This window comes from Pelodiscus sinensis, chromosome 3, assembly GCF_052426305.1.
Source record: "Pelodiscus sinensis isolate ZL-2025 chromosome 3, ASM5242630v1, whole genome shotgun sequence".
Classification (NCBI taxonomy): domain Eukaryota; kingdom Metazoa; phylum Chordata; order Testudines; family Trionychidae; genus Pelodiscus; species Pelodiscus sinensis.
This window is the reverse complement of record NC_143054.1, coordinates 88,408,295-88,423,159: the sequence shown is the minus strand read 5'-3', so window position 1 is coordinate 88,423,159 and position 14,865 is coordinate 88,408,295. Positions and strand designations below refer to the sequence as shown.

The 14,865-nt window shown below is 41.9% G+C and overlaps 1 protein-coding gene across 2 annotated transcripts in view; it reads left to right on the top strand.

Annotated features, from left to right (window-relative positions):
* Nucleotides 1–3,744: 3,744 nt before the first annotated feature.
* The window catches only part of LOC142827870 (uncharacterized), a 42,709-nt gene continuing 31,588 nt past the window's right edge, over nt 3,745–14,865 (top strand). For both annotated transcript variants that reach the window (XM_089777226.1, XM_089777225.1), the window contains exon 1: nt 3,745–13,665. In XM_089777226.1, coding sequence (XP_089633352.1) covers nt 5,305–7,809 — 2,505 coding nt within the window. In that variant the 5' untranslated portion in view covers nt 3,745–5,304 and the 3' untranslated portion in view covers nt 7,810–13,665. The remainder of the gene's footprint in view (nt 13,666–14,865) is intronic.

The window sequence follows — 14,865 nt, the reverse complement described above, 5'->3', positions numbered from 1 at the left end:
CCTGCTGAAGTAAGTGGAACTTCTGCCATTTACTTCCATGGAGTCAGGATTTGAGCTCTCCCCTAACATCTAATGACACAGTGGTGGAAAAAGACTTCAGAGAAAATTGTATTTATATAGACACATTTACCCTGCCTGGCTGTTCTGGGGACAAAGCTCCTTTGTCAAAGTGAGTAGTTTAGGCCAATTTTGGGTTACAGTTCACTGCCCTTTAAACTTTCCTCCAGCATCTAGAAAGAGCATCGCTGTGAGGTGGCTTAGGCCAGTTCATTGCATATGTGCCTTCTCTGAGAAGCCTCTGGGATAGTGAAATCTTCTTGAAACGTTAATGCCTGTCTGGCCAGCGATTTCTGCTCCTTTGTTGGAACTAAAATGTCAGCTTCCAACCTCATGGCATATTTCAGTAACTCAAATAATACCCTCTCATAACTTCCCATAACTTCATGTTACATACAATCCAACAGGACATTAACATGCTATAGATCAAGATTCTTACAGTCCAATTTGACAAGTCATGCATTGTACAAAACTTTCATAATCTTATGAAAATGGTGAATCTAGGGATTCCAGAGTGCTACTTTGAGATGCAGAGTGTTACAACACTGTTACACTGTGAAACTGAGGCAAAGAACGGTGCCCTATGTTGTGGGATGGGTGTTTGCTTATAGTTTTCAGTTGTGAGTGTGATGTTTTCCCAAATTAATGCTGGGTTTCCTTTCCCCTTTAATAGAAGTTCTCTTTTGTTGTACATGGATTCTATACTTGTGAGTGGGGAAGTATTGAGGCAACCAGTGCTGGTTAATTTTTCCAGATAACTGGGTGGGGTGCATGATGGATCTCTTTGGGTTGTGAAGAGGAAGCCTAGATCTTTAACCTGTCCCTTGTTGCTGCTTTGTGTAGCTGGTACAAAGATTGTCAGTTATAAGTAACAAATACAACTTAAGCAACAGGATATAGATATCCTAAGAAGAGGAAATGACTTAAAATCCTGAGAGACCAGTAGAATACTGAAATATCTAAGAAGAAACACAATAAACTCTTTATACAGCTATTTTGAGATTAGTATGAAATAAGTTATTTTACTATGTCTAGCTACTATTTTATTTTTCAGCAAGTGAATGGTTATAATTTTAAAAAGGATTATGCAAAACATACAAAAGCCACATTACATTTTGCTGCAAACAGTCTAAGGACCATCACTAATTCCATCAATTGTTAGAAAATGCAACACCCAAATTAGCAATGCATCTTTATCGACGTTTCACCTTTCCAAGAAAAGCACAGTATATGTTCCAATAAATTTAATTAAAGGTGTGTAATATCTAAATCGTCAGAAAGAACAGCTTGAGAAAAAGTTAATATCCCAGTTCCACTTTAATGCTGCTTCTTTTAGCAGTAAGTCAGTGACAGAAACACATTTTCCAGGCAAAGACTACATAAAAAGATATCCAATCCTTTCCTCCACTTGAAAGTGATTGTATGTTCGTTCTGTCTTGCAATTCTGCACACAATGATTAGCTCCAGATCAACACTAAACTAAATCAGATATCTAGCAGCCCATATCTACATCCAGACCAGAGTGAACTCTGCCAAGGAACAGATTTCTGAAAGTATCATGGCCCCAGCTCACTAGCTCAGCACAGGCTTTTTAATTTCATCCTACCTGAATCCATTTTACACCATGGCAATAAAAAATAGGTTAAAAAAAATTTTCACTACTCTAATCTGTCTGTGCAGAACATTGATGTCTGGTAAAATATACCTGAGAGAGAGAAAGACTGGGATTTTGAGCAATAAGCAAATGTTAGATGTTCAATGGGTCAGAACAAATTGACATTTGGTTCCTGTTGTTGATTACTGAGATTGATCACTGTTCAGCTGGTATAGAGAGTGATTTAGTGAGCTGACCTCTCTGAGGCACTTAGTGCTGTCAGAAATAGCTCAGACATAATCCCTTGCGTAAGAGGAGTAAATGTCATCATCAAAAGCTCAGCTCCTGCAATGGGGAGAAAATGGAATACTTTCATTTTGCTTAACAACCTGAACTTAAACAATAGGATATTTTACTGCATGGCTAATAGGCAGTGAGACTCTTGCTATAGAATGCACTGATTGGGCATAATGCTGTGACACAGATAGCTCAAAGGCCGATAAGAATGATAATGTGTTCCCTTGATGGTCAGTACATGAAAGAAAGTCCCAGCAACAATTTGGTGACCCTGTCTTAATTTGTAAGTTGTATATGACTGTTGATCACTATGAACTATTATTTACACCTGGCTCTGTCTGAAGGTTTAAATGGAGATCTTATAAAGTAATTGAGTACCAAGTTGAGGGCCTAGGGTGGGATGGGGTTTCTCTTTTTTGCAGTAGAGATTCCCCACAGGCTTAATAAACCTACATGATACCAAGTGAGAAAAATATAAAGAATATTTTTACAAGAGGATGAAAGAATGATACTGCAATCAAACTAATTGATAATTTAGATATCTTCAGATCTAGTGGGTAATGCAGGGTCACACAATATGGCATAGATTCAGGCAGAGGGCAGGCAATGCCAATAGGAGAATCTTTTCAATTTGTGCAAGTAAGGAGTACAGTTGAACTCTTTCTAGTGTGGCAGGGCAACAGGTGTCACTGAAGAGAAGTGAAGGATTCAGTCCCCTGAGAACTACTGGGGAAACTCTGGCATGAGATTGAGACTCTTCCCCTGCTCCCTCCCCCCCCCCCCAAAAAAAAACCACACACACAAAAAAAATCTCCTGATATACACAGTATACACAGGACACACATGCAGTAATGAGGAGTGGCCAGGAGTTCAAGTAGTGGTAGAACGTGTATGCAAAGCAGTTAAGAATATCAAGCTAGTGTTGGCCAAGTCAGCACTGCAGTCACAACTCTCACTCTGCACAATCTGATTTAGTTTTTGTCTATGGTGTTGCAGGAAATATATAAAAGACCTTTCCTGCAAGACTGAAGAAAGGCATCTCCTAAAGAGTGGTTGCCCAGACTCATCCTTCAGCAGAAAAGAGGGCATTTCTTATATCTGGAAGTGACCAAGAGAGCTACCTGTGGCAGCCCCTATTTTTGGAATATGCTGTGGAGAACTTGAGTCTTTAGCTCCCTTTTGTAGTCCTTTGAAAATTGTCTGATGAAGATATCAGATGTGGCGATCTGAATACCTAGGAGTAGACCACTGAAATTTGCATCTGATTATCTATGTGCCAGTTCCATAGTGTCATGGCTTCAGCACACAGGGAGGGGGATCTTGTGCCTGCCTGCGTGTTGATATAAAAGATTTAGGACACTTGTCCATCATGACCTGGATTGATTTGCCCATGATGGACCAGTAGGAGATGACAAGTATTCCTGAAAGCTCTGAGCTCCAGCAGATTGACACGAAGACTTTCCTGAGTTATCCATCTGCCCTAAGTGGTGAGGCCATTGAGGTGGACTCCTATCCCAACGGTGATTTGACTGTTGTTAACATTACTGATGGAGCTGGCTCACAGAAAGGAATTCCTGCATGGACACTGAGTTGATCTTTCCACATGTAGAGGGACCATCACCTGTTTGTCCAAAGTTTCTCATTGGAGAATAGGTCTTTCTGAGCCAACCTTGAAAGCAGTGGATATGTGGCCTGGCATGATCAGTCACAAGAGGCACATGGCAGTTTGCTCCTAGGAGCAGAAGACAGTTGCTTATTGTGATCTAAGGCATAGATGCCAACTCCATGGTGTGAAAGGAAGGTATTGAGGCCTACCCAGAATATGTCAAATGAGCACCAGTTTAATTGTAAGTGGAAAGGAAAGGCAGCACTCTCAGATACAGGAGATAAAAATAAAAACAAAATTTGATTGGTTGACCAACAATAACCCCGCTTTTAGGGAAGTAAGTAACTCAGACAGCAGTATGCAACAAAGTGCTGATTACCCCAAATGGAGCAGACGAAAGTTTTTTGTAAGGGCAGAATGAGACAACAAAAATCTAACGTCAGCAATTGTCAGGCGAGTGGAGGAGTACCAAAATACCGAAACAGGGTATATAAGGTAGGCTGAAACAGACCACGAGCGGACGGGTTGCGAATCCGAAAAGCCAGGTCTGATCAACCAGGGCTCCCTCCCCGGCGCTGAATCTCGCTGCCGCACATAAGCTCCGAAAGGGGAACAAATAAGCTCCGAAAGGGGAACGAATACCGGTTGTAAGTTGCAACGAAAAATCCAAAGAAAGGAAAAACATAAAGAAAAGAATATCTCCTGAATCTAAGCAATGCTTCTATCTTTCTTAACGTGAGTATTATATAACTGTTAACTCCATAATTTTTTTAAAGGTAACTCAGGAGGGTATATCAGTAGGAGAAGTTATTATTTCTTGTTATTTTTAACTGTACTGTTTTTCTACTTTTTCTTTGTATATTATATTGTCTTAAAAGAATCAAAAATAATGAATTGATTTAAATGGAAAATTGAAGTAAATAGAAAAAATAAATAATCTTTGTTTGACCCTAAAAAGAAGTATTCCTCTCTCTGTGGTTTCAAATCCTTTAAAGAACCAAACCCGGTTACCGAAACATGGGTGCTCCAGCCCCAGAGCACCTCCCAGGGAAAAATGAGTGGGAGTGAAGCATTAACTTTCAGCCAAGCTCTCCTCTCTCCCCTCTCCTCACAGCACCACTTGCTCACTGGTGACCCACTGACAAACTCCTCCTCCATCCTCCCAGTGCTTCCAGAGCACCATGAAACAGCAGGGCTACGTCTAGACTGGCCCCTTCTCCGGAAGAGGCATGCAAAGCAGGCAAGTCAGAATAGGGAAATCCGTGGGGGATTTAAATATCCCCCGCGGGATTTAAATAAACATGGCCACCGCTTTTTTCCAGCTTGGGGAAAAGCCGGAAAAGAGCGTCTAGACTGGCGCGATCCTCTGGAATAAAGCCCTTTCCCGGAGGATCTCTTATTCCTACTTGCAAGTCAGAGGCAAGCAAAGCCAGGACTTTTGAAAACACTTTGAGGGCTGAGAGAAAGTCAAAGGGATGCACTTATAAATGGAAATTATCCTGGAAAATAGGGAAGTGTAAATACTACCTGTGTGGCTGATGTAGGATGAGTGATGAAAACCCATTCTCTTTCACCAGTGGCAGAATTGTAGCTGCCAGAGTCACCATCCTATACTCATGAAGAAACTTGCACAAGTACAAACAGATATCATCTTTCTCTCCAAATGCAAACGGATGGACATTATACCAAATGGACTGAAGGTGAAAAATCCATTGCAATCAACATACTGCACAGACTACAGTGAGAGATTATGCCATATACTATCCAAAAAACTGAGGAACCACCTGATCAGCATCCTATACAGCAAACAGGAAAACATCAAAAAGAGCTCTCAAATCTGGAGTCTCTCATAAAACACCAACCTTCTGCACAAGTGGACTTTACTAAAATAAGACAGGAGATCTACATTACACACTTCACTTCTCTACAGAGGAAAAAGGACTGTAAGCTGTCTAAAATCCTACCTGCCACATGGGGCCACAACAATGGTACCCCTAACTCACCCAGCAATATCGTCAATCTCTCCAACTACACACTCAGCTCAGCAGAAGAATCTGTTCTATCTCGGGGACTCTCTTTTTGCCCCGCCACCCCCACTAACATGATTCAGTTTTGCGGTGATCTGGAAGCCTACTTTCGCCGTCTCCGTCTCAAGGAATACTTCCAACACGACACTGAACAGTGCACTGACACACAGATACCTTCCCACCAACAGCACAAGAGGAAGAACTCCACATGGACTCCTCCTGAGGGCCGAAATGGCAGTCTGGACCTCTACATAGAATGCTTCCGCCAACGTGCACAGGCAGAAATTGTGGAAAAACAGCATCGCTTGCCTGGTAACCTCAGTCGTGCAGAACGCAATGCCATCCACAGCCTCCGGAACAACTCTGACATTATAATCAAAGAGGCTGACAAAGGAGGTGCTGTTGTCATCATGAACAGGCCTGACTACCTAAAGGAGGCTGCCAGACAACTCTCCAATACCAAATTCTACAGGCCACTTTCCTCAGATCCCACTAAGGAATACACTAAGAAATTGCACCATCTGCTCAGGACACTCCCTAAACAAACACAGGAACAAATCGACACACCTTTAGAGCCCCGACCAGGGTTGTTCTATCTATTACCCAAGATCCACAAACCTGGAAATCCCGGACGCCCCATCATCTCGGGCATTGGCACTCTTACTGAAGGACTGTCTGGCTATGTGGACTCTCTGCTCAGACCCTACGCCACCAGCACTCCCAGTTACCTTCGTGACACTACGGATTTCCTGAGAAAACTACAATGCATAGGTGATCTTCCAGAAAACACCATCCTAGCCACCATGGATGTAGAGGCTCTCTACACAAACATCCCACATGCAGATGGAGTACAAGCTGTCAGGAACAGTATTCCTGATGATGCCACAGCACAACTGGTGGCTGAACTCTGTGAATTTATCCTCACACACAACTATTTCAGATTTGGTGACAACATATACCTCCAGACCAGTGGCACTGCTATGGGCACCCGCATGGCCCCACAATACGCCAACATTTTTATGGCTGACCTGGAACAACGCTTCCTCAGCTCTCGTCCACTTACACCCCTTCTCTACCTACGCTACATCGATGACATCATCATCATCTGGGCCCATGGGAAGGAGACTCTGGAAGAATTTCACCATGATTTCAACAGCTTCCACCCCACCATCAACCTCAGCATGGACCAATCTACACGGGAGGTCCATTTCCTGGACACCACGATACAATTAAGTGACGGTCATATCAATACCACCCTATACCGAAAACCTACCGACCGCTATACTTACCTGCATGCCTCCAGTTTCCATCCCGGACACACTACACGATCCATTGTTTACAGCCAAGCACTGAGGTACAACCGCATATGCTCCAACCCCTCAGACAGAGACCTACACCTACAAGATCTTCAACAAGCATTCTGTAAACTGCGATACCCACACGAGGAAGTGAGGAGACAGATTGACAGAGCCAGACGTGTACCCAGAAGCCTCCTGCTACGGGACAAGCCCAAGAAAGAAACCAACAGAACACCACTGGCCATCACCTACAGTCCCCAGCTAAAACCTCTCCAACGCATCATTAGTGATCTTCAACCCATCCTGGACAATGATCCCTCGCTTTCACAGGCCTTGGGAGGTAGGCCGGTCCTTGCCCACAGACAACCCGCCAACCTGAAGCATATTCTCACCAGCAACTACACACCGCACCATAATAACTCGAACTCAGGAACCAATCCTTACAACAAACCTCGGTGCCAACTCTGCCCACATATTTACACCAGCAACACCATCACAGGACCTAACCAGATCAGCCATACTGTCACTGGTACATTCTCCTGCACATCCACCAACGTAATATATGCCATCATGTGCCAACAATGCCCCACTGCTATATACATCGGCCAAACAGGACAGTCCCTACGTAAAAGAATCAATGGACACAAATCTGATATCAGGAATGGCAACATACAAAAACCTGTAGGGGAACACTTCAATCTTCCTGGACACACAATTGCAGATCTAAAAGTAGCCATCCTGCAGCAAAAAAACTTCAGGACCAGACTTCAAAGAGAAACTGCTGAGCTACAGTTCATCTTTAAGTTTGACACAATCAACTCTGGATTAAACAAAGACTGTGAATGGCTTGCTAACTACAAAAGCAGCTTCTGTTCCCTTGGAATTCACACCTCCAGATCAGCTGCTAGAAGTGGACCTCATCCTCCTTGATTGGATCACCTCATCATCTCCAGCCTGATCCTGGCCTGCATATTTATTCCTGCCTCTGGAAATTTCCACTACATGCATCTGACGAAGTGGGTCTTTGCCCACGAAAGCTTATGCTCCTACACTTCAGTTAGTCTATAAGGTGCCACAGGACTCCTCGTCGCTTTTGCAGATTCAGACTAACACGGCTACCCCTCTGATACTTGACATCCTATACTTCTGAGACTTTACAAATTTGTTTAGAGCTCTTAGAACTAATACTGGTCTCCATCCTTCTTTAGTACAAGGAAATACTTTGGGTAAAGCCTCTTGCTCTTTTGAGAAGGAGGGATTGTCTCTATTGCTTCTAATCAAAGGAGAGAATTTATTTTTGTCCTAATAAATGCTTGTCAGAGGGATGCCTGATGAGGGATGTGGAAGGTGGGGGAGGAAAGAAAGGAAAACCATAAAATGGATGGTACAGTCTGATGTTATGACCTCTATGTGACCCACTTGTCTGTAGCGATTCACTTCCAAGCATATTGAGAAAAGTAAGGTATGGCTATTTCTGGATACTGGAGGTATCCTGAAATAGCTATCCCTCTTCTACACAAGCCTCCCATTATTTTGAATTTTTTTTTGTAATAATGGGTGCACTATTTCTCCATCCTGGTAAATCTTGTTGCACGAGGGTTAAGGGATGGCTCAAAATAGTGCGTTATTTCAAAATTTGGCACTGTGTAAATGCTCCAAATTTTAAAACAAACTATTTTGAAATAGATTCAAAACAAGATATGCAATTTGCACAACACAAATTGCGTATCTTATTTTGAGTTTAGGGTGCTGTGTAGACACACCTGTATGTTCCAAAGTGGGAGTCAGTAAAACCAGAGGAGCCGGAGGATACAACCCCATTGAAATTGTTACTTTGAAGATGACTGGATGAGGTCCTTTCTTTCTTTTAAATTTGTTTTTTTCCTCTTAGGTGGGTCAGTCAATCTATGGTATCCAGAGAACTGATCAGGAGATGTTTTCTGGGCAGTCTGTGATGAATTAAACCCTCACCTATTTGTAGGTGTATATATGTCCAGAGATTACAAGGTGGCTCCAGAGCATGCTAGGACTCATCTTGGATCTCTGAGAAAAGGCTATTGCTGTTAAAGAGGAGATCCTCAGATGGTGTTCTATACCTCTCTAGAAAATACCATAAACAAGAGCATGACACCTTGTGCATAATTATAGCTACGGAGAGGATCTGTCTGCAATGTCCATGGCATCCAAAGGTGCTTAAAGAGTGATCGGGCCACTAATTAGCCCTCCAAGATGATGGACAGGAATTGCTCTCTATTATCCTGAAGCAGATGTTCAATTAAAGGGAATAGCATTATATTTGGCCTTAATTGCCTGAATTACAGGGTTGCTGATGAGTAGAACTTCTATCCAAAGAGATAATGTTTCTTGATGTTTTTCATATGGGATAGACTTGAGAAAGGTTGCCTATTCCACTCTTTTACTGCATCCATTACTAGAAGGTACATGGGCAGGGTTGGGGGGCAAGAACAACAAAAGAATCAGAATTCTTAGAGGGAACATAATATTTCTTATCCACCCACTTACAAGTTGGTGACACAGTAGCAGGTATTTTCCATACAGTTTTAGCTGGATCCAGGAGACCCTCAGTCATGGGTATTGTGCACCTAAAGTATGTTGCTGACTTCAAGATATCCAACAATTTGTACTGTGTGATCTTAATCTCTTTGAGTGGACTTTGAAAAGCATCAGCTACTCTCTTTATGAAGTCTTGAAATTGCCCCAAATCACTAGCCATGGAAGTGGTGAAGGGATAATGGCCTTGTCTGGAGATGAAGATAATACTAGTGTTTGAGGAGTGGCCTCTGTCTGTCCTGGTCTTCAACTCCTCAAACATTTCCTTGAGGAAAGGGAGGCTAGAGAGAAGGACAGCGCTGTAAGACTCTAGTCTCCTTACGAGGAAGTATTGTTGGTATGGTGAATTATTGCTGCTTAACAGCTCAGGGTCCCGGTGTGGCTTTTTTCAGGGAAAGACTATTCTGGAATGGGGGTGGAATGTAGAGGGACCCCAGACCTGCTTAGCAGTTCTGGGCCGGAACTCTTCTTTGTCCCTGGGCAGTAGAGCAGCAGAAGTGCTGGCAGACGTTGGAGGATCCGAGGGAGCATTGGGGGTACTCATGTCTCTTTCTGTGTCCTGGTCACTTGCACAGGGCTTGCTGGCCATGTGGGTCAGACACCTCTTATTTTTCCAGGACTTTTACAGCTCTGTAGGAGAAGGAGAGCAGTGGAGATGCCTGGTGTGGCCAGAGCGGTCAGAGCTGACAGCTGCGGGAGGCTTCTAAAGGCCAATTGGTTTGAATTAGTGGAACCATAGCATCCACACTACCATTATTTTGAAATTACTATTTTGGAATTAGCATTATTCCTGATAAAATCCAGGAGTACAGAGTTTGAATTCTGTGGACCCTTATTTTGAAATAATGGGTTTGGTAGTGCGGATGCACCACTTATAAATTCAACCTTAGGGGGTTATTTCGAAATAATGTCCTACTGTAGACCAGGGCTTCAAGCAGTAAGTAGGAGGGCACTAGGGCAACATCTAGACTACATTCCTCTGTCGGCAGAGGGATGTAAATGAAGCACTTTGAAAGTGCAAACTAAGTGGGGATTTAAATATCCCGGGCATCATTTGCATAATCACGTAATGGTGCTCTTTTGAAAAAGCGCTACTTTGAAATTGAACCCACCATCTAGATGTGGTTCTTTTGAAAATGGGGTGCTTTTTCGAAAGATCCTGTAAAACCTCAAAAAAATGAGGTGTAGGCATATTATGAACTGTGGAGTTGTGACCAGTGTTTCCACAATAATCTAAAATTATTCTTTTTAAAGACCGAACTGCCTGGTGGTGAGACCATCAGGAAACAAAAATCCCTGTGAAATTATCCAGTGTGTTTTAAAGAACTCTTGTTGTCCTATCTGGAAATACCACATTAATATATGTCAATTGTATTGTTTCGCATGGTGACCCTAAAGTTCAGAGCTTAGGTTGGTTAGGAGTTCTAAAAGTATATGCTTGCATTTCTTTTAGAGTTAACCTTTACTCTGGATTTTCTGCATTTCTTACAATTGTCTTTGGGATAATTACAACATTGACATAAGTTACTGATATGTGCTTTCAATGCCATCTTAAAGTTTGTCTATATTGTTTATCAACATGACCAAACGCACAAAGTACATTTTTGCAGGCTAACAGGGCTTTGGCATTTCCTTTGCTGTTAGTGGTGAATTTGAACCTTGCTGACTCTTGGATTGGTCACCTCCTCCACCCATATGCTAGGTGAGAAAAAGGAAAATTATAACTTTGATTCAGAAACTGCTAAAATTATCTATATAATTGCTTTGGTATGAAGCAGAAAGTTATAATTTGAATGTCTACTATTTTATAGCATGTCAGAGCTAGGAATACGTGTGCTTTCCTTTTGCAGGTGGGCAGAGAGTGGCTTTCTTGCCCCCACTCTGGGCCAGGTTGGCTTATGACATATTGGCCCTTTTAAAGCTGTCACTGGTACAGGACTGAATATTCATTTCCTTCAATCAGGTCAGTTCAATCTGGTGAGGGAAATAGCTTTTTTTAGGCGTTAAAATGCAGCTTTTGGATGTTTTCTGGAATTTTGAAATGGTGGCAGAGATTAATTTGTGGGCAGAGTGTAGGTAAGGCATGAGAAGTGCTGTTCTGTCATCACATGGTTCTGCAATATATCACTTGGAACTCATTGGTTTGTGGGCTGCATTTGTTGATGCCTTGCCAACTTGGCTCTTCATAGGTTCTTTTTTAAAGAAGTGATGCATGGCACAAAACACAAACCAACTCTGATTTTATAGTGCACTATGCTCTTTCTATGGCATTCCAGTCCTGAGACCAGATACCAAGTAGATAAAGATCAGCATGGGTTTAATGGCATGGTGATGATAGCAACTCAGAATATGGTCCCTTAGATCTTAAAATTCTATCCTTCCTCAAGAAAAGAGATTTTTTGTTTTAATATGGGAACCCAGTATCTTCCAAAGGAATTCATCCTGTGAGATAGGAAGTTATAGAAGGCGGGTGGAATATAAAGGCTCAGTGAGGCAGATCCTTTTCTGGTGTAAATCGTCACGGCTACACTGACTTCATGGAGATATAGCAAATTAAGCCAACCCCCTAAGACTATACCCAGGATTAACTTAAAAACTCCCATCTAAGCACTTAGCAATGTGAATGTACACGAACCAAATAAATGTCAAAAATACGAAGTGATGCCTTAGAAAAGAAATTCTCTGTGCCTTTCCCTGCAACACATATTTAATGCACCATCTCTGGCTATCACAATGTGGGTTGTTGTGAAGTAAAGCTGGGAGTGCTAGATAAAACCTAAAATAAGCCATGATTTGAAAAAACTCAGAATAGGATTTTTAAAAGCCCATTATGAAGAACAGCCTGTACAAAAGGAATCCAGACTGCAATTCTGCACCTTTCCAAAAGTTCAAGCTTTACATTTCAGTCCCAGAAATGAGTGGCAGAAAGAATAAAAGGGCTTATCTTTACAGTGCTCACCCTCCCTCCAAACTTTTTAAGTAACAGCCCAATCTTCATTACAGGATCACAGTTTGAATTCAGCTGAAGAGGCATAATGCATTTTGCTTCTAGTCCCCGCATGTCTAATAAATAGAATAGATTTAAACAACTACAGGAATTGTTTCTGCACACATCAAGAAAGCACAGCATAGTGTGGGAAATGTATCTAAATACAAACAAAAATTATCAAGCACATTATCTTTCCCCGCTAACAACATACAATGTAATAGTGGGGATCATGCAGCCTTTCCAGTCTAGACAATCAGGCACTAAAAGCCAAAATGAGGAATGTCATTGTAGAAAAGTGAAATTGACCCATTCATTGCTTAGGCCCCCCCACCCCTTGGCTAGTTGCAACTCTCAGAAGATACTCAGGCTCCAAACAAGTAACACACAGATCAATAAGAAACTAATCTTACCTAGAGAATGTAACGATGGCACAGAATGCCTTGTTCTTACCACTTCATAAATGATACTACCCCCACTGGATTTCAGGGCCTGTAGTCCATTTACTTTTCTCTGGCAGCTATGAAGCTCCCCAGTGACTAGCTTTCTTCCATCAAAAGCAAAGTTAAAGATTTCCATGTCAGAATGAAATGCAAAGCCATCTGAAGCTCATCAACCTGGAACTAAATTAAATAACAATGAAGGCCAAGTCTTTTCATCTGTCACTTAATCTGTGAACTGCCAGTCCCCCTTATTTGCACAGTATGGCCTGACACAGATTGACTGCACATCTAAGGGCACTAGAAAGCCCTGGTTAAGATTGAAGACTTAGAAATAAGATCAGACACATATCCAGTCGTACAGAGATTTTCCTGCCTGACATTGTTGGCTGTCTTTTCCTTTCTCCATCCTATTGTGTGGATCATGCAAGATAATCTTTTTCTGTTCAGCACTGGACCCCTGATTACAGCAACAAATTGGCTGTGAAAACTTCACTCTCACATCTGGCTGACAGAGGTTAAGACATGGAATGGGAAATGTTGTGCTTAGCAGCAACCAAAGAAGGCAGGTACAGATGTGATATCTGACACACTAGACCTGAACAACTAGCCAATAACGGTATTGGCTAATCATGCTGCTGTTTGCCTATTGTTTTGTGACTAGGGGTGGCCTTTCCTCATCACTGTCTAGGAAGTCAGGTGTTGCTGTTCCAGGGACTTCCTCCAAGCAGAGACAGGCAAAACTGCAACAGCTGCCTGCAAACCATGCACCCTGCCCCTGCATAGACAGTGAGTATAGCATAGCACATTCTTTTATCTTGCGGGGCAGAGGGTGGGATCTGTCTTATTAGTAATATCAAGGTGTCTGTAGAAAGCAAAAAGATAATTAAGGCTAGTAGAATATATTTCACTAATGTAGTGAACTCATAAGCTTTTAATACCAGAAGGAATCCTAATGATAATTTATTCTGATCTCCTGTATAACACAGCTGTGAAAACCTCACTTTTTAATTTTTGTACAAGTCCATAACTTCTGTTGGCACTATTGCATGTATTCTAAAAAGATGACCAGTCTTTAAAGATATCAAAGGATGAAGAATCCATTATGTCCGAGGCAGTGTTCCCTCTAATTTTTTTCCTGGATGGCTGCCCAAACACTCAGCTTACAGGGACCACTGGTCCAGAGTATCATCTTTCTGATACTCTTCCTGCAACACCACATGGCATTGTAACTTGCCCCACAAACCTCTGACCATCTATACCCGTGCCTACATGATGGGGCTCATTTTACAAATCACCCCATCAAAAGGTGTGTGTGTTTAGCGCATAGGGTTAACTTGTTTGGTTGCCTATATATATCTCTCTTTTCGATTTCTTATTTCCTTATGGTTTGATTTTATTATTTTAAGATTTTATTTTATTTTTTAATGTGATTGTATTTGATTTTGTTTTATTATAATAGGTTATAGTAAGTTTCTGTTAAAGTGGTTTGGCTGTAATTTAAGGGATTTACAGGCTATAGCCTATATGTTGAGCTAAGGCAAAGTTAGCATACGTGTGTCTGGGGCCATTCACTCAGATGGCAAAGGTGGCTCAGATATGTTTGGGACCTTTCACCTAACTAGCATGTGATGTGCTAAAGCATAAGGTCGACATATGATGTGTTAAAGTAGGGTAGCATAGGGACTTTCCTAAGTTCATACCCTTTTAAATTTAAAAGGTACACCACAACTTGGAAAGTACCAAAATAACCAGTCAGAACAGGAATAGCAAATGTGATACTTAACCACAGCAATGAGTTGACATGTATGATAAGTTGAGATCAATGATATAGCTGTAGGAGAAGGACACTCCAACATTAGTAAGATGAGGAAATACAAATGTGGAAAAGGGAAAAATCCCAACTGAATAAACATCAAACATAACTGCTTCACTGTAACATAAAATAAAAGTGGCAGCCTAGCCTAGGTTCAGTAGCAGAAGGAGCTG